Source organism: Pempheris klunzingeri, chromosome 3, assembly GCF_042242105.1.
Source record: "Pempheris klunzingeri isolate RE-2024b chromosome 3, fPemKlu1.hap1, whole genome shotgun sequence".
NCBI classification, from domain to species: domain Eukaryota; kingdom Metazoa; phylum Chordata; class Actinopteri; order Acropomatiformes; family Pempheridae; genus Pempheris; species Pempheris klunzingeri.
Genome location: NC_092014.1, coordinates 29,271,129 through 29,291,298, shown reverse-complemented (window position 1 = coordinate 29,291,298; position 20,170 = coordinate 29,271,129). Strand labels below are relative to the sequence as shown.

Genomic DNA, 20,170 nt, shown 5'->3' with positions numbered 1-20,170 from the left:
CAAACCGAAAATCAGTCTTTTTTTTCCTTCGTACAAATGTTTTTTTTGTGCCTGTCTCTCTTGGAGAGAGTCCTGGACAGTTCCACAACAGTTCCATTCAATGGCTCCAGCCGTGGAGACAATAGATCCTATAAACATGGCTCATAGAGGTCTACAGCCCCGAGCGATGGGTCACAGCTGGACCCTGCACAGATATGATACCTGCAACATCTGCTGGGGATCCACACACATCTGCTCTGACGGTTTACAACCGTCTAAATGCTTGCGGGCTCATCTAGTTGTGATGGCTGCTGAAATGCTCAGTAACTATAAGGACGAGTTTCTACATCCCACTGTTTGACAGCTAGACAGCACGTGATTACAGCAATCAAGGTTAGCACCGCCTACCGGAGAGAGAGAGAGAGAGAGAGAGGGGGAGAGAGAGGGGGAGAAAGGGGGAGAGACATGCGTGCAGGCTGTTTGAAGGCAGACGACAGCCGAAAGAGAAAGAAAGACAGAAAGAAAAGATAGCTAGAGAAAGAAAGAGAAAAGGCATTGGTCAGAAGACTGAACTCTGTCGCAGGCTCGTGCAGACTGCTTGAACCCCTCTAAACTGAAGTGTCATAATGTTTCTGCTCACTTTCCTTGAAGTGATTATTGTTACATCATCAATCAGCCGATAAATCCTCCGTCACCGTCCTCACAATCACACACATCTGCAAACTTGGGATCCCTTCAACGGCTAGTTTTGAGTCTCAGGACAGTGAAGTCTGTGACATCCACTTAGTGTTAAACGTTTAGTTAGTCTCTGACAGTCACAGGGGGAGAGGTTGGGCGTGTGTTGATGCCCTGTTACCTCCTCCCTATCTCACTCTGGCGGAGGAACTGCATGTTGTTGGCGCTGTCGGCCAGCTCGGGGTACTGCTCTATGGACAACACATAATAGCCGTCGTAACCCAACACCTTCCCACTGCTCAGCAGCTGCCTTTTCTCTCCCTCCGTCCACAGCCGAACTCCTTCCTCCCCGTCTCTCACCCGCTGCTGTTCGCGGGCCCAGGCGCTCGAGAGCGCCCTCTGCCGCGCGTGCTCCAGGATCCGTGCTTTCTCTTCGTCCAGCGTCGTCCCGTAGCGGACGTGGAGCGCCAGAGCACCGTACTGCAGCTCCACGTCGGCGAAGCGCCGCGTCCTGCCGTTCATGACCGTCGTCGACTGGGACACTGTGACGTTCACACCGTTCTCCAGCGACTTCCTGCCCGAGGTGAGCCGCAGCGCGCTCAGGTCGTTCTCAGGCAGACTGGTCTTGATAAAGTAGTGCGTGTCTCGGCCCTCCACTGTGTAATGCAGGTCTTCCAGATAAAACGCGTTGTTTAACACCGCGGCCACTTTGATGCAGTCCTCATTGGCAATATTGAGAGCGTTGGTAACCACGCGGCCTTGGATCACAGCCAGCATCACTCCCTTACCGATCAGAGACTTGACAGTGGCGAACCACAGCCAGGGTCTGGCGTGGTCCGCATGCCGCCGGCTCAGCTGGATTTCTGGCATGCGCTCGAAGGACAGGAAGGCCCGAGACTGGCGAGTCACTTCCTGCTGGACACCTGAGATAGACTGAGGACAAGGGGGGCAGGAAGGAGGAGACAGTATGGACAAATGTACAGGTTGGTTAGGTTGGTCTGACCTAAACGCAGCATCACACACACACACACACACACACACACACACACACACACACACAGATCTCTGGGCATTAAAAACGTGATGCACTTTGCAGCCCGACTCTCTGCGTCGGTCTTCAATAAATTCCAAGACAGCAGGACAAAGAAAGCCTGTAATGTGTGAGAGGCAGAGAACCACAGACATCATGTGGTTCAGAAGTGATCTGTGGTGTGGCCCTAACAAAACAGTAGCCAAGAAGAGGACGCACTGTTGAGTAGATGCACAGACAAAGAGCAGTGATACATTACTCTGGACCACCTGGAACTAATGAACTTTGGGGACTGTTCAGGCCGATGCTCAGAGCATCCTGTCATCACTTCGATATAAATAAGAAATAAGCTGGAAAGAAACGCTGCATGTGACCACAAGTGAACTATTTTTCTTGCCAGTACATAGAAGCGTGTGCCTGTGTGTGTGTGTGTGTGTGTGTGTGTGTGTGTGTGTGTGTGTGTGTGTGTGCTCAGCCAGTCAGCTTCTGAATTTCCTGGTGAAAAAGGCCAATACTGTTCAAACGGCACCAAGACGTCCGTCCGGTACACTCACACTTCAAACTACACTCACAGTCCAAGTCTTCCTCTGGTGTGTTCCTATCTCTGTCTTCATTAAGCGGCTCTTACTGAATTTCAGCACAGCCTCTCAGTCTTGGTGTGACCTGCCCTCCTACAGCTACATGAACAGAGTGTAAGAGCAGAGGAAGGAGGAGGCTTTGAGCTGAGAGGGGCATGAATGATCGCTTTAGCTGGATGACTCTTTATTGTCTTCTCTCCTCAGTTCCTTTCTCGTTATTCTCACTCCATTTCCTCCTACATTTCCCTCTTTCGTCTCCATTTCCTCATTTTCCTTGCTCGAGCAATAATTTCCTCACTTTTCCAGTCATTCTTAGCCGCTTTGTTTCCTTCACAATTTTCAGTTTGCGGTTTAAATCTTTAATGATGTTTGATTCGTGAATCTTTTCTCCTTTTCATTATTCTATTCTTCACCGTGTTTCTATTTTTCATTTGAGAAACTACTTCTCACTCGATGTTCATTTTATCATCTGCACGTCATGTTTTTCTCTCTGAGATTTTTTATTTCTACAGATAATTTAAATCAACTTGTAAAATATATGTGGCACTTTAAAAAAAACAAAACAATATAATTATATCTTAGTTTAGTTTTCCTTTTTACGGAGATAACAAACTCATCCTGTCCTGCTGTGACAATTCAGACAGGTAGTTTTAACACAGCACATCGCTGGGTGGGGTGTGGCCAGAAGGTGTGTCTGGAGGTTTAACCCTGGAACACTGACCTAACAGTTAGTAACACCATCGCTGGGTGGGGTGTGGCCAGAGGGCGTGTCTGGAGGTTTAACCCTGGAACACTGACCTAACAGTTAGTAACACCATCGCTGGGTGGGGTGTGGCCAGAGGGTGTGTCTGGAGGTTTAACCCTGGAACACTGACCTAACAGTTAGTAACACCATCACTGGGTGGGGTGTGGCCAGAAGGTGTGTCTGGAGGTTTAACCCTGGAACACTGACCTAACAGTTAGTAACACCATCGCTGGGTGGGGTGTGGCCAGAGGGTGTGTCTGGAGGTTTAACCCTGGAACACTGACCTAACAGTTAGTAACACCATCGCTAACGTCAGGTGTATTTTACCTGATGTAATATACCAGATAAAAAAATACTTAAACTACAACAATACATGGCAAATTGAAGTGCTCTTCTTTTATTTTCCCCTATACAACATCTCATAAAACGAAAAAAAAGGTATCATGTGGGGACCCTATAAAAAGGCTCTAAATTTGGGAAAAATTAGGGACTCATTAACGAAAAAATTCCTTAAAAACAACAATGAAACAATGAAAATCATGTGACCACAATCGCGTGGGTGAAAATCAGCCGACATTAGTGTCCCAGGGTTAAACGCTGCGGCAGCATTTCCTGCTGTGCATGGACTGGCCTACCGGTGATGATGACTACGTGCGAGTACTTTGGGGACTTACGGGCAGGTCATCCCACAGCTGGCTCTTCTTCATCTCCAGTGACGGCTGCGTCAGGTCAAACTTGGGAATGGGGAATCCTGGGATCGCGTTGTGCAGATGGAAGCCGAACGTGACCAACCAGATATTGACGTCTACAGAGGAAGAGAGAGCGGGGGGGATGGAAAATAAGAAAAGGAACGAGAGGAAGTTCAAGCGTGCTGCTTTGTTTGATTTGCAGTCAATAGCAGCTGCCTTAATACACGCCCAGCGCTTCACATTGTTGCAGCTCATTTCCAGAGGCTACAATACAAAATCTATCTGACCCAGTTCAAACGCTGGATCATATCTCTATAATAACCTGGCAGATGGAAAATAAGCCCAGGCTTATTTCACCACACTGTTCACTGTCACCACATGTAGATAGCGAAGAAAAAAGGCAGCCTTCCATATAATTGATGAAATCAAATTAGAAATGTAATGTCACCAGTGTAGCATGTGCGATAGCCTACATTATTAAGAATTCATGAAACTCCTCTTCATTATTCAGGCTGATGAAATCCAACATGACAAATCCAGTTTCATGTTCCACCAAATGCACGACTGTATTGTTTGGATTTTTTCACGATTTATCCAACTTTCCAACAAATGAATGAAAGCAGCACCCTTTAAAAACTGTTATTAGTTCAGGCTATAACCAACATTTACTGTATAATGGTGTGTGTGTGTGTAGTAAACGTATTGAACCCAACAAGACACTTCCAGGACACCTGTATGAAAAGTCTACACCTCTGTGAATGTGTTCCTCTTACCCGTGACGTACTCTTTGACCTGATGGATCTTGCTGATGGGGTTGTTGCCTCGGAACATGTAGAGGTTGAAGGGCTGGGGGTCTTTACCCACACGGGTCCACGTGCTGATGTCGGGAGTGGTCCACCTTCATGACAAACACACTGTGGTCAGATGTGACACCCACAAAGCCGGACCAGCCTCCTGCTCCGTCACACTCGGACAGGAGGGGAGGGAACACGTGACGGGCTGCCTACCTCCCAGCAGGGATGTCGTAGTCTCTGTCTCCAAAATGCAGCAGTCGAGTCAGAGGATCATACAGGCCTCCGTGGAAACCAATCACCAGCACAAAGTCTGGGTTGGAATCAAAGTAAACCTCTCCGTACGCCGTGTACTGCACCTACACACACACACACACACACACACAGAGGATGTGATAGGTAGACCAACTATTTCATGAAAAGAATTTGAACAGATACATTAAAACCCCATGAAAAAACACACACATTAACACACACATACCTGTTTAAGCAGCAGTCCATTGTTGCTGAAGACAGCCAGAGGGGTCCCAGTGTTATCACATGCAATATAAAACTCCTCTCCACTGCTGATCTCCATAGCAAACACATGGCCCTGTGCAGCGACAAGCATCACAATTATACACACCACAATTCCAATACTCAGGTATCATTTCCTATTACTGCTGCCGTCGTCTGTGACTGTACACGTTAAGACACGAGGACTAGAAATAGTGATGCCACGACTACAATTATCTGTGTGGGTGTGCTCACTAACTGTGTTCATCACAACAACACAAGGTCATCTGCAGGTCTCACTGTGTTACAGATTCCTGACCTGGGAAGCATTCAAAACAGCAGAAGACTGTTTTTATTATGTGACAAAGAGGAGCTGCTACATAGAAAACCGTCTGCTCCTCTCTGACTGAGATGCTGTACATTCACCACATTTCCCCGTAGTCACTGGTGGGAAACCTGCTCCACACAGACTGGATCATAAATCCAAAGTGGAGAGTGAAAACCCGGAATGACTCATAAATAGCTGTCAGTGAGAAAACATTATGCTCCCTGCTAGATACCGGAGGTCATTTGAATGTGCATTAGAACCGCCATATTAAGAATGACTTTTCCAGTGGAGATACCTGCAGGTCGTAGTAAAAGGACGTGATCTCTGAGCTGGAGTGGTTATAGACGTGGGTGATCCTGGTGGGGTAGTTCAGGTCGGCGTAGAAGAACTGCAGGTGTTGGCCCAGGCTGTTTCTGGACGCCACACGCCGACCCAAACCGTCGTAACGGTACTGGATGGTCCAGCTGGCCGCTTTACTGTAGACACGAACTAGCAGACCTGGATTACAGATGATAGAAGAGGAAGAATAAGGCTGTGAGGAGTGACAGGTCCATAAGTTAGATGTTCCATGTGTTTAATCTACACACTGCAGACCCCACCAGTGGTGGTACACATTTGTAGGACACAAAGACAAACGTATGCCATGAGGAACATTTTGATATGGCAACCACATAAAAACTGACACATGGTGGTGTTACTTTAACAAAGTCTTGACTCTTACTATTACCAAACCGATTCCCACCTTTGGAGTTGTACTCAAATATCTCGGCTCCTCTCTGTCTCAGGAAACCGTCCTCGTCCAGCCTGTACTGAACATCTCCCAGACGAGTGATTCTGTCCCTCAGGTCGTAGCGTAGAGGGGTTAGCCGACCACTGTTCCCCGGGTTCAGCAAATGCAGGTTCCCATTCAGGTCATAATTATACCTGGAAGATCAGAGGGCGATGCTGTTAACATTTGGCATCGTCAAACTATGGTGCTTTTTGGTTTAATGCTATGATCCCACCTCCACATCATCTTTTCATTGAGGGAGACCGTTTGCAGCTGTCCGTCAACATCGTACTCATAACCATATTTGGTCGTGTTGGCGAACGGTCCAATCTTGATCTCGCGCTTGGTGACTCGGCCCATGGTGTCATACTGGATGGTGATCCAGTACATGAGAGACCTGAAGATCTCATACTGGATCTCCTTAATGCGGCCGTGCTGGTCGAAGTGTTTGGTGTAGGTCATCACTGCTGTGGAGATGATCTGAGGCAAAAGACAAGATCGGCCATTTACACTGTACTACTTCCATGTAGGAGGGGGGGTAGTCCTGCATTTCAGATGCAAACACATTGTATTTTAGGAATTCAAACCAACACCTCAGGGCCTGCGTTCATCAAGCTTCTCAAACTCACTCCAATAGAAAGTTACACCAGGACTTAAGACAGTGAATTAACATAACTTTTACTAAGTCACGTTTACTGTTTCACTTGCACACTGATCAGGACGGGGAGGGCTGTGGGTGACGCCGAGGCACACACACACACACACACACAATTTACTCAGATCTTTAGGTTGAAGATGTTCGATGTCAGAAATCTGTCCCTTTCCAGGCCTGATTAATGTCAAAGTACCCCCTCTAACCTGAAAGACCGATCAACCTTATCAAGATGTATGAGGCACTTTTTAAGGACAACTTAAATCAATGCTGCCAGTCCTGTCTTACCTGATTGATATCGTAATAGATGACTCCAAACTTCCCAAACTGCTCCACCTTCCCAGATATGTCATCAAACTGATAGAGATCGATTGGCAGCGGTGTCTCATTGATTACAGCCTGCATGCTGGTCACCCTGAAGCTGTTGTCGTAGGTGTAGTCAAATCGTGCGTTCACCATCCCGTCCTCGCTGAAGCGGAATATCTGCCGGTCCACCAGCGGGCCGATCTGGCGGTACCGGATGGAGCAGATGAAGCCTTCGCTCTGCAGGTTGACCGTCTTGAGCACGCCGGCAGTCTCATCGTAGGTGAAACTGACCCGTGTTGAGTCATAGAGGATCTCTGCCAGCTTGTTCTGATGAGACAAAGGAAAACGGTGCAGTACGTGTTTACACTGATGGATTTTGTAGAATATCAGATATTCATCCAGGATCAGCTACACCATCAGTTAACTTCAATGACTGTCATCAGCTCTTGAGCAGTCTATTCAGGCTGTCAAAGTCCGTGGTTATTATGTGCAGCAGCTGCTACTTATGCATATTACGCCTCAGCACCACCCTGGGGTCCACCTGACTCTGGCTCTTCATGGTTCCCCATGTGCAGGCTGTATTGATCTCTCCCTGCCATGGCTTTCAATTATACCGAACAGGGCTAAAATAAATCTCCACTCCCTTCTCCATATATCCAATTATCCTGTTCGGGATCGTGGGGAAAAATAAATCTTATTTATATTTTTTCTCATTATGTCACTAGTCATATGTGAGTTGACTGAACTGAAAATAATGAAGAACAAATGAGAAAAAAAAAACAATTCCACAGTCTGAATTTTGCAAGAAACATTTCATTTGAATTTTTATTGCAAAGAAAGGATGGGATGATGACGACTGCTATGATACTGCTCCAAATATAAAACACTGGATAGACTAAATATGTAAATAATTATGTATAAACAAGAAGATTACACACAGACACCTTTTAACGATACATTTTTTTAGACTGGTTTATGATAAGACAATGCATAACAGCATAAAATCATATACCTGTCTGCGGTATTTGTAGAGAATACGGCGGCCGGTGCCTAGATGGGCGACTCTAAGAAGCTGGAAAGGGAGGAGAGCAGAGAGGAGCACATTAGTTTTAACATCATCATTAGCTTGAACAATACTCATTACACAAACTTCTCATCGTGCCTGTCCACTGTGTAAGCCGTGGCAGTCATGAAACAGTCTACTGTAGCCTGGAAGTGACAAAGAGAACCACAGTGTCTGCTAAAATAGAACGGCTTCCACACCAGAGAGCTGCTGGAAAAAAGGATTATTATGACACACACATGGACACACGCACACACCTGTCCGTCCTCAGAGTAGTCCACAGTAACAGAGGCGTTGCTCTCCGGGGGGGTGTAGATGTTCCTGTAGTATCCTATGGATCTGATGGTCTGCATGGTGTGTCGAGCCACGCTGGGCATGGTGACCGCTGACAGACGGTCCCCTGAGTCGTAGTCGAAGATGTACTGGTGCTGGCTGTGCAGCAGCAGCACCATGGACTGTTAGAGAGGACACAGGGAAACATGTAACACGCCGCCCAAGCAGGGAAAGACACAAAGCAGCAGCACAGAGAGCCAGTTCACATCTACACACTGTGGTGGAACATCCTTTCACACACCTCATCGTTTTAGTCTGAAATAGACACGTCTGAAAGATGATTGTACTAACAAACATGTGTTCTAGCTGTGTGCAGACAGGAGCCTCTGTCACATCAGGGAAGCACCAGTGACATACCAAACATACCGCATACATTGTTTAAATGGAACATGCAGCTCCTCACACACTTAATAAAAGTGGTATTCATGTCATGACCCTTGTGCTACATGAAATGACAGCGTGGGACATGTTAAATCCACATCAATTGAATGAATCATGTAAGCGCTGCTGGCAGAACATCTTTTAATCAGCTTTAATAGATAAATATTTTTGCGCCATCTGCTGGGGCTGTGGCCCACTGGCCCTCGTGCAGAATCCCGCCTGCATGAGACTAAGACAGCTGTAACTCTTTAGATTAAGATCGTAAGTGTTTGTTCAGCCTCCAGTTCCATTCGATCACTTTCAGTGCCAGTGGAAGAGGCTGTGTGTCCCTGCAGCAGGGCGGAAAGACAGGCTGTGGAGCTGAGGATGGTTGGTGGGCATCTGAACATCTGACTTTCATGCAGAAAGTTAGATTAGTTTAGTTAGTTAGTTAGTTAGTTTGTGTACCTTTACAGACCTGAAGTTACCATTCGCCTTGTTGGTGGTGACCACAATCTTTTAATTGTCTGAGCCTAAGCACAATTTAACCTTACTTTTTACTCATTAAAGTTAACAGAAACATGTATCTAGCAGACTCTGGGGTTTTGTATTATTGACATTCTTCTCCAGTGATACGGTTGGCTTATTAAGGGTGATGGGGGGGGGCGGCTCGGATTCTTTGTGAGCCCCTTCAAAAAACAAAGCCTTTTCTACCAAATGTCATGTTTCAGAAATTTCTGAAAAAGGTCAATTTCTTGAAGCAAGTGTGTGTGACTGAAGTGAAACTGCTTCCTCCTTTAAGGCTTTTGAAAAATCGCCAACATGTCTTTTTTTAGTGCTTTATGAATACAAGTGACGTGTTGAACAAGACTGAACCTTCTACATGACAGATTGTTATTCAAAAATAATCCTTTGTATTAGATTAAATAGCACTGCCAGGACCTGGCCTGGCCACTGTGCTTTTGTGCAGCTTAGGGAACTTGTGGATGTTATTGAACAGTCGCCCACAAAAGCATATAGGAAGCAAGGGCAGTTATGAAGTGATTTTGAAAAAAGCAGCCAGTGAATACGCTGTGGCTTGTACATTTTCAACCAACCTTCAGGAAAAAAGCCCAGAATTCCTTTAAGTAGGTGGACATGGCAGCACAGGTCAAGGAAACTGCTTCCACACTAAAACATGACACATATTTTCTGGACATACATCTATCACAACATGTTACTTCATTTGTCCCAAGGGCATTTTCCTCGCTGCACTGGCATTGGACTTGGGGCTTAGTGCATACAAGTCTGATGCAGGATGAGGAAAACTGGATGTCTTTGTGGACACCAATTTCCTCCAGGTGTCCACAACAAAAGCCGCAGCTACCCCTCCACAAATCCTCTGGGAGTCTGCTGCACTGTGATTAGTAGTGGCTGATAATCTGAAATGTGGGGAGAAAGCAGATCTAATCTACAAGAAGGGACATCCGCAACTGTTCTTTGTCTAGAAGATAGCTCTTTTAAAGTGGAAGACACAAACATCATGCTTCACCTTGGCCTGCAGCTTAACAGGTCAGAGAAATGCTTCATACGTGATTCTGTTAGCTGGCTCATGAGAAGATGAGTATTACATTTTGAAATAGTTGAAAATTGGTTTCTTTCATCTACATCCATGATCTTTCCCCCATCTTTATAGAGTAGTTTTAGCTGCTCAAACTGAAGCAAACTGTGTCCTGAATGTAGGACTGGCGTGGCAACTTTACCGTTTTAGAAAACACTAGCTGCTCAGACACCCCAATACTGCGCTAATAACTGGAATAATAATAATAATAGCCCAATGGGAATAAAAAGGGAGTGGGCTGATCCTGCCCTATCGGAGGTCATGTTCACTCAGGTTGAGTTGAGAGAGTGGTGTAGACCTTTGACCATCTGTTCAACAGGAAACTATTAGTGCCTAATGACCATGTAAGCACCCGTTTTGATCGGCTCAAAGACGGTGGGTGCATTGTTTCGAGTGTCACAAGCAACACACAATGACTCATTTCACTATCAGAATTTAATCTTTGGAAAGTCAAGACGAGTTGCATTGATGAAATCACTGTATCCCCATTCAAGTTAACAGAGGGCTAAACCCAGTTTAGCTCGGTTTATTACACACCCATGAATTAGACGCTTCACAGAGGACGGAACAAGTTCGTGCACACGGAAACGTTCCACTCTGATTAAATGCTTTGGGGCATAAACATCTTATCACTTTATTTAGTGTCACAGTAAATCTCTAATCAGAATGGTTTCAGATCAGGTTATAGAAATATGGTCCATGTAATCTTAGCTAGCATCTTGCCTGTTGGAGCATGAGGTCAGAACAGGCGTCTGAGGGTTGTTTTCAAGGGAAAGGACAAACGAGCACTTGTGTCTATTTCTATTTACTCATTATCACATGACCACTGCTCCCCAATGTAGTGACTCCTGAGTCTGATGGAGCCTGAGAGACAGTTTGAGCTGATGCTATTATATCACACAAACTAATCCCACAGTCAAGAAGGAGCTTCAACGCTCAAACCAGCTCTGTTGTTTAGGTCATCGTTCCTGTAAAAACCTGTTCAGGCTTAAAGAGTGCTATGTTTAGGGGCATCTGCATGACTGACAGTCTATTGAGGTGGTCTGTGCTTTGTTTGTTGCTCCTCACACACATTTGTTGTAACAGATGCTTCTCCTTCTGCCTTTTTCTCTACAGATATATTAGCTGAGATCCTCTTCCATATATGTACAGCATCTCTTACAGTCTCTCTCTTTCTTTGCAGATGACACTCAAGTGTACATAGCTGTCTGTCTCATCTCTGCTCAGGCTCATCAGCTGTTCATTCCTGGCCATGGGAGAGGATGGCGAGCAGCTGCAACATTAGATTGCTGTACCATTAAATGTAGGCATCTTCCCTGATGTCTTTTCATGTATTGTCATTTTTAATGACAATTGACCATTGACCATCACATCCTATTACAGAGACTGGCATAAAAGGAACCGCATTAAGCTGGTTTAAGTCCTATTTAAATTCCTTATTATCAGGCTGCCCCAATAAGTCCTTAAAGACTCTCCAGCTGGTCCAGAATGCTGCTGCTCCTGTTCTGACCAGAACTAAGAGAATAGAGCATATCAGTAAAACCCAGAATAGAGTTTAAAATCCGTCTCCTCACCTACAAAGCTCTTAATTGTCTACTGGTGGTTCCTAAAGTCCTCTAAAGTAGTGATGGAGCCAGAGCTTTCAGCTATCAGGCTCCTCTCCTGTGGAACCTCCTTCCAGTTTGGGTTCCTATTATCAGTGCAATAGTTTTTGTTATCATTCTGGTTGTTGTCCACAGACGTGCTGTTTAAGAAAATCGTCTTGAAATAACACTTGATTTGGTGCTACATAAATAAAGATCGATTGATTGATGGATTGGTTGATTGGTTGACGATATATTATTATACTATATTTCTTTAAATTATGGTTCATCGGTCCATCACAGTATAGGATCAGAGAAAACCTTTGGTGAGATGCATTCACACTACTGGAATATAACCTTCCTTATTGTCCTTTTCTTGCTCTTAGTCTTCTGACGGTTTATTTGTGTCTCTCGTTATTTCTTCCCCTCTCCTCATGTCTCTCACACTCTATCACTCCCTTGCCATCATTCTTGTCTCTCTTCATCCACAATTGCTGTTATTTCTCTCGCTGCCTCAGTCTCTCCCTCTGTCTGTCTAACATGCTTTAACTAAGCTCCCACCATCCCTCGGGTCTTGTTTCCACTGTCTTTGCAGACTCCCTTAAATATCTCTCTCTGTCTCTCTTCTTCCATCTCTCTCTATCACTCCTTTCTTTCACCGAGGCCTGTTGCTGTTTAGTGTCGAGCTCCGTCTGTCTGCCCCTCCATCTTCCTGAGCTAACAAACACAAAAGTGTCTGATTTATCCCTCCTGTCTCCTCCTCCTCTCCCGCCCCATTCTATTTATTTTTTACGCCTCAGCTCTTGTACTACAGGGAATCTCCTCTCTTGTCCTCCTTCAGAAACTATGTGGGTTGCTTTTTAAAGTCACTCCTTTTCAAGTATCTCCTCCGCTCTTTTCCTACAGTCACCTTTCCCTGCCTCACATGTTTCCTCTTTTCCTTCACAGGCGATGGTAGCTGTAGTTTTGAGTGCATTTCTTTTTTAGAGAGTTTTCACTGCTCTGTTCTCCTTCACTTTATTCTCCGTCTCCTCTCTTCTCCATAAGAAACAAAGTCAGTCATCCATTTTAAAGCCATCTATCTTCACCAGTGAAATATGTCTCTGTCTATCCCCTGGGAGCACTGTGATCACTGTGAAGAAGTACTATAGATCCTGAACTGCCAGGAGTAAGTGACCAGATGCTACTTTGCCTTTGCACGTTTCCATTACCATCCGATGTCACACTGAGAGCTTACTGCCTCCACTTTTGATCTGTGCCCACAACCTGTGAGTGCCATTCACACTGAAATGCAGTGCAGATAGTCAGAGCCGACTATGACCCGAGCCCCTGGAGCGACGCTTTAGACCACCTCAGACCTCAGGAAGGCAGCAGAAACATATTTAACTAGTGATTGTGAGGTATTCCTTCCCATGTCTATTTCCTTTAACTGTCTCCTCTGCTTCCTCCATCATGTTTCTGCTTAAGAGACTAGAGAGCTGAGTTTTATTCCCTTTAAATCATTACCATTTCTCCTCTCCTCCTCTCCCTGGAGGGGGGGGGGGGTCTATTTTCCTCACTAACTTTGTGACAGTACATTTCACACGGGGGAAAAGCTTCAATTACTGTTGCTTACTTTGACCAGAATTTATGGCAAACAGTAACCAGTAAGCTCTGTGTGGAGAAAAACACAGACCAAACTGTGTGTGTGTGTGTGTGTGTGCTTTGACATGTCATTTAGCTTTTCATTTATCTGCAGGGATGAGCAGTGTTTCTATCACAGTACATCCTTGAGGGATGGTGTGTGTGTGTGTGTGTGTGTGTGTGTGTGTGTGTGTGTGTGTGTGTGTGTGTGTGTTGCTGTGTTCACACTATGAGTGACAAAGTCACGTCATACGAGCCATTTTGGGTGGAAGCTGCGACACAACACTTTTTTCAGCACTCCAATGACGCTAGCTAACGTTAGCTTCTGTGTAATGCAGAACACTCGGAGATCCGATGGTGCACTGAAATGTGATGTCAGAGTGGCGCTCACACATCGATCCAATGCACTGATGTTTTATCATGTTCATGAGCTATTAAAGATGATCTTAAATTAACACATCAAACAAGCCCAGGATGACAAAACCACATTAACGAGCGCTAGAGCAACACTTTATCAGCGAGCAGTGTGAACACAGGATTGTGTGTGTGTGTGTGTGTGTGTGTGTGTGGTATTTGGCTCTCCTTTAGCACGCTGTAATAACTCACTTTTACTTTTGCTTAATGTTTTAAAATGATGTTGACTTTTTTTTTCCAGTCTTTCATGACATATACAGACTATGAAAAGTGATGATACAGTGATTAGACATGGACACACCTGCCCTCAGCTGCTCCGTCTGAAGTAAAAGTCTGCCACCACAATGCTTCAGGTGTATGTTGCTGATACTTGGTTAGTCATGTGTGTATGTGGCTGTCATCGTGCCATCCTGTACCTTATCCAGGTATGTGTAGCTCCACGTCTTTCCATCAGCAAACACTCGGGAGAGGATTCTTCCCTGACTGTCGTACTCCCACCTCTCTGTGGTTGGACCCCTCTGGAGGCCCGTCACCTGCCCCGTACTGGACACACACACACACACACACACACACACACGAGACTCTGTGGAGGGCTGATGTCTGTTCTTCATCAGGATGTGCCATTAACAGCACAGTATGGCTGTATGGTGCCACAGTTCAGTACTTTTATAATGTTAAGACAGATGCAGTCCTAAACATATACGACCTTCATGACCTTAATGACCTAAATTACATCAGGTGATGAGGTATATGTGAAAACACATGTTGCGCATGTCCTCCAACATGATACGCTCCAATGTGACACCACCTCCCACCATGACCTCAATAATAAGTAGAAAGTAGGATCACTTTTCTGACAACAAAATTGACAGTTTTGAAGCTCTGTAAAAGCAGAGCTGTTGTGTTGGACTGTACAGATGCGCCTAATAAAGTGCCTGGGGGGGGGGGGGGTCTCTGTTGATGTCAGTGGGGTACAGGAGGACCTGCAGTTGGAGTTTATTGAAATGCAAAGTGGCGATCGTCTCTGAAGCCGCCACCTGCAGCCCCCACTGTCACAGTTCTACAGGGGTTTGGGAAAGTCCCGATTTCCCCTGAGGCAGCAAGATGCTCAGTGTATCCAGCTCTGCATACTGTAGGTGAGCAAACTCTTCCTCCTCTGACAACGAGCAAGACGACAGACCTTCACCTCTATTATGTCCTTTGAATCTCTGATATAAGACCTGAGAGCAGTTCATCCAGCCCAAGGCTCAGCATCGCTGTTCCCATTAGGACTGATATTTACTGGTGAGTCAAATGTAACAGTGATAAAATCATCGTGCCAAAGACTAACCTGTGCAGCACAAGGTGCTTCAAACTAAGACGGTCTCTTAAATTAAAAGGCTTCTGGCCTACGGCCCCTGATAAAAACCTTTAGTGGTGTCCACGTGGTTGATTTCTACCCATTTGTACTGCTTATGTAGCTGGTGTTTGTGTGCTTCTTTGTTTTTCATTGGTCTGAAATGTGGTTGCTGGTCAGAACTTTCCTTCCCTCAACTAACAACTGACTCAACCTACAACCACTGTAGCAGTGTGGGTCGGTTAACAAGTGTCTCTGCAGTTTAATGTGAGTAAAGAAGTGCTGCTAGATGTCCAAAGTCCTGCAGACAGGAGAAGCACTGAGGCCATGTTGCACTTCCATTCAGTGCTCATTGGGGGGTGAGGTAGGTGGGGGAACACTAAGACAGAAGAAACACCAAAAGGGCTTACCTGGAGTATGTCAGGTTAACTGACAGTAGCTTGCTGCTGGGGATCCAGAGTGTTGGATGGCCTTGGGTGTCATAGATGATCTTCAGCAGGAACTTCCTGTGGTCATCATAGATTTTCTCTGTTCGCAGCGTACGATCATAATCCACAGACAGCAGGTTCCTACCATTCACCTGAGAGGGAGGAGACACACGGATATCCACTGAATAAAGAAACTCTTGTGATCACATAAATCTTCGCTCCCCTCTAAGTCTGCCAACGACTGAGCCAAGATCCAGTTCAGCTTATCTGCCGTGATGGTGATTTCAACCCACGATGCAAACGTGTCAGACAGATCAGACAGCGCTGGTTTATTCTCAGAGCAACAGCACTAGAGGAGCAAGCAAAGAAGGAATCATCCAGCAAACTGGGCGACTATCTGCGTGGACAGACCCACCAACACCTCAGACACACTGCTTGGCTTTGAACTCAAGGACACAATTATTTGGTCGTCTTTGACCAAATTAAAATGGATTACTTAGAAATGAGGGCACAGAGTGACAGGGCAGGGACTTCCTTATCATACAGGCTAAAATCTCATAGAGTATGTTTTCTGATGAAGGATTAGCCACCTGGCTAAACCAACAGACAAACAACAAATGCGCCAGGTGTTAAATTCTTGGCTCTTCACTTCAACACCTGTGCCTCAGCCAGTGAATTAAAACAAACTTCTGGTCCAAGACCCATAAAATACTGTAGCATCAAAGAGCCAGCTAACCACTCTTTATTGCTTTCTAAATGACGTGCTGTTTGTACGAACTCCAATTTACGAAGACAGATCACCCGGGTTCACTGCTAAACTCACCTCATGGGTCCTTGAAGGAAGGGGAGATACTAAGTATTGGCCAATCAATTGTTCTACAGACCTGTTTCATTAAAGAGAGAGTCTTGTTGGAAAATGTTCAAGGGTAATTTTTCTCATTTTGTATTCATCCACTCATTCATTTGTAAATTAGCACCAGTTGAATGCAGCGAGGTGAATAAAGGGGGCAGAGAAGGAGGATAGTGGGACGGTGGCTGGTAGCCAGCTGGATGAAAAACAAGGCCATCGGGCTCACAGCCAAAAGCCATTCAGAGTGTGAGCCACGCCGTATCAGGGGCAACAAATCATTTTGCAGATTGGCGTGGCCGGTCATGTTCATGTGGATCCAGGAAAACTCTGACTTTCATTTCATCGTAAAGCCAAAAGCCCTGTCTTGTCTTCGCACAGACCTGATACAGAGAGGCACAAGTGGAAACATTAATACCTGATGCTGCTCATGTGTCACTTCCTGAATCGTTGGGTCTCTCTCTTAATCAAAGAGTTTGGTCTAGACCTGCTCTTTATGGAGAGTGTCTTGAGATAACGCTGTTATGAATAAAGATTGACTGATTGATTTCTGGGTGCATTCGCAACTACAGGTGTGGTCGTCTCCTCAATCCCAAGCCAAAAACAGAGTCTCTGTCACGGTGGTCTGTTACTGGGTCCTTGTAGCTGAGCCCCTGAAATATCTATTTTAGGGTTAGGACCTGGGTCTGTGGTTAAGACTGGAATAGACGTGTACGGAGAGCCAATCAGCGTGGCCAGTACGATGCTGTAATCTGAAGGGTAGCATGGGATGAGACGGGCTCCCATGGGTGCTGCGCTGACCAAGAACATCCTCTGAATCTCTCATCCACACGTCACTGACGGAAATAACAATGGAAGTCAAACATGTCAGAAATGCAAGAGAAAACAAAATGAGAAACAAACACATCGAGACATTAAAAGTCCCACATCACCAGCTGCCCTGCATGATCACATTTATCGTCATGTAAGACTTGCCAGCATTTACATTCTGTCTCTGGCAGTGGATGCTTTCATTATTTCATCCAACGAGCCCATTCACTGGCATCTTACGCACAATGCATGCTCCTCAGTAGGATTAGCACAGCACATAAACCCAGCATGAATATGAGCATTTAGTAAAAAGGCTGGATTAAAGTTCACTGCTGCTCACAATCACCCCGTCATCATTAGCGACTTAAATTGGCGTCTCACTGCTGCTGCAGGACAGCCGGCCTGTCACTGTGGTGGTGGACACACACATCACATGAAGACAGACTCTCATACACATGAAACACAAATGTGTGGCTGACATATACCGTACACACACACACACACACACACTGCATTTATGCTCACCTTTGCACACCCATCTACAAAAACACATCTACCTACAACTCATTATTGCTACTTCACAAAACAACACTCCCCGCTATCACCAGTGCACCGCACACGCTGTTACATTCATTAGGGTTTATTGGACCATGCTGACAATGGCACCACCGTGCAGATCAAAGTCTCCAGAGGCCAAATGACTGCACAGTTTGCTCCTGTTAGTCTGGGCTGGTAAGAGAGCACTTCATGTAATATTCAAGGCCTGCAGACAAATCGCTGTCCCTTCCTTCAGTCCTAACAGCCCGGAAGAACAACAGGCTCAACATGCAGAGAGAGAGACAGAGAAAGAGACAGAGAACTAGAAAGAGCTGCTCACAGAGGGGGGCACAACGATGGGAGTCACATGACTCACAGCCTCATGGGCATTGCTACCTTATAGCAAGAAGGTGCTGGATTTACACTTTGTGCAGTGCATTTGTATGTGCCCCCCCCTGTGCCTGTGTGGCTTTGTCCTTCCTACAGTGACTGTGAAACTGGGTTGTCTGTTGGTGTTAGTCTGTGCCAGAGGTCAGTAAACTTCACATGGGATGGAGCAGAGAGGGTCCACAGCTACTCCTCACACTGAGAGAGAAAACACATTATGACAGCAGGATCCCATTTTGAACGGTTTACATTCCTGTGTTGTGTACTTGTTATGATGCATGATACAAATGTGAGAGCAACTCCTGAAGCCGTGCGCGGGAATCACATACAGTGGCTCCTTATTCTGCTCATGGCTTTAATCCTGGATAACTGCAGCGTATTTCCTCAGGTATCAAGCAGGACTCCTCCACCGTCTCCTGCTGGTACAAACACAGCTGCTCGACTCTTCACCGGGACAAAGAGGCACGAACACATGGCCCGTGTGCTCGTCTCCTCACACTGCTTCCTGTGAGATCTCCCGTTGATTTTAAAGTTCTACGGCTGACTTTAAGGCCTTAAACAGCCGCGTTCCTACAGATATCTGTGGTTGACTGAGCTGGCATGTGCCCTCGTGAGTCAGATGAGCAGATGGAGCTCTGCTGGCTGCTCTGAGGTCACACTTGGTGATGAGGAGGGATCGGCCTTCTCCCACACGGTGGGACTGTTTGCCCTCAACGCTTCTTTTAAATGGCACTTTCTCTTTGTGAGAGCCTTTGGTTGTGTTTGATTTATGTTTTTGTTTATACTGTTCCCGACCAGTTCAGGTGTGCCTCGCCTCCCCCCCAAAGTCAGCTGGGACTGGCTCCAACCCCCCACCCTGACGGATAAGCGGTATAGATAATGGATGGATGGATGGATGTTTCTGTTTGAATGCTCATGTCCTTTGGCTTCATTCCCATTTTACCTGCCCTGTCTCATTTTATTGTGTTTTGTGGAGCACTTTGTGAAGTTGTTAAGAAGAAGTGCTACATAAATCAAGTTTATTATCATTATTATATACAGCACCTGCCTGTGATAGACTGGTTAGCTCTCCACAGTGAACCCACCTGCTGCCCAGTGTGTGCCGTGTCAGTGATGAGGCTTTCTATTGTTCTCTGTTCAGCTTCATCTGGAGAACACTCACCCTGAGCTTTCTCCCAAAGACGATGACTTTTCCACGTGTCTGTTCCTTCCTGAACCTCCACTCCACCAGGTTTTGGCCGTTCTCTCCCGGCAGTGTCATGTTGCGTCGGGCTACGGTCGGGTTAGCGGCACCTAGGAATGAAAAGGACGTCATTGGCAACAATATTCTAGAGTGAAAAAGTCTAAACCATCTGTCTGTCTGTCTGTCTGTCTATCTATCTTTGAACAGTGGATGGCAGGTCATCCAGTCATGCTAGTGCTGTGATGCCACTGAGCTCCTTTCTTCATCAAGACACAAACACACTGCTCCAACCACAGCTCAAACTGCGACCTTTGCCCATTATCCTCTCTGGAGGGCACTAACAGCATCTACCACTTCACACCTTCAGTGTTTCTATCTCCAGATGGAGTCTGGATGCGACTTAAGTCTTCTAATGCGGCCCATTTCATGCAAATCACGTATCATATCGGCCCCTTTTCATTGCCACTAACCATTTTCCACAGCCCGGTGCAGCGGAGTAGCTTTAGACCATCAGATAAAAACAGCCTGCAGAGACCTCACACCTGCTTCAGCTGGTCATCAATCACCATGAGCATCACGTCTGTGTTTACTACTCTGAAAGTTATATTGCTGCAGTTTTGTAGTTCAGC

At 45.9% G+C, this 20,170-nt stretch overlaps 1 protein-coding gene across 1 annotated transcript in view; it reads right to left on the bottom strand.

Moving 5' to 3' along the window:
• Nucleotides 1–427: 427 nt before the first annotated feature.
• The window catches only part of LOC139225662 (teneurin-3), a 161,392-nt gene continuing 141,649 nt past the window's right edge, over nucleotides 428–20,170 (bottom strand). Inside the window, exons 37-50 of the mRNA XM_070856476.1 lie at nucleotides 19,521–19,651; nucleotides 15,760–15,929; nucleotides 14,430–14,556; nucleotides 8,358–8,555; nucleotides 8,050–8,109; nucleotides 7,020–7,364; nucleotides 6,315–6,559; nucleotides 6,053–6,234; nucleotides 5,606–5,808; nucleotides 4,969–5,079; nucleotides 4,704–4,846; nucleotides 4,470–4,594; nucleotides 3,682–3,812; nucleotides 428–1,587 (exon numbers count right to left, since the gene is read on the bottom strand). Coding sequence (XP_070712577.1) covers nucleotides 832–1,587; nucleotides 3,682–3,812; nucleotides 4,470–4,594; nucleotides 4,704–4,846; nucleotides 4,969–5,079; nucleotides 5,606–5,808; nucleotides 6,053–6,234; nucleotides 6,315–6,559; nucleotides 7,020–7,364; nucleotides 8,050–8,109; nucleotides 8,358–8,555; nucleotides 14,430–14,556; nucleotides 15,760–15,929; nucleotides 19,521–19,651 — 2,927 coding nt within the window. The 3' untranslated portion in view covers nucleotides 428–831. The remainder of the gene's footprint in view (nucleotides 1,588–3,681; nucleotides 3,813–4,469; nucleotides 4,595–4,703; nucleotides 4,847–4,968; nucleotides 5,080–5,605; nucleotides 5,809–6,052; nucleotides 6,235–6,314; nucleotides 6,560–7,019; nucleotides 7,365–8,049; nucleotides 8,110–8,357; nucleotides 8,556–14,429; nucleotides 14,557–15,759; nucleotides 15,930–19,520; nucleotides 19,652–20,170) is intronic.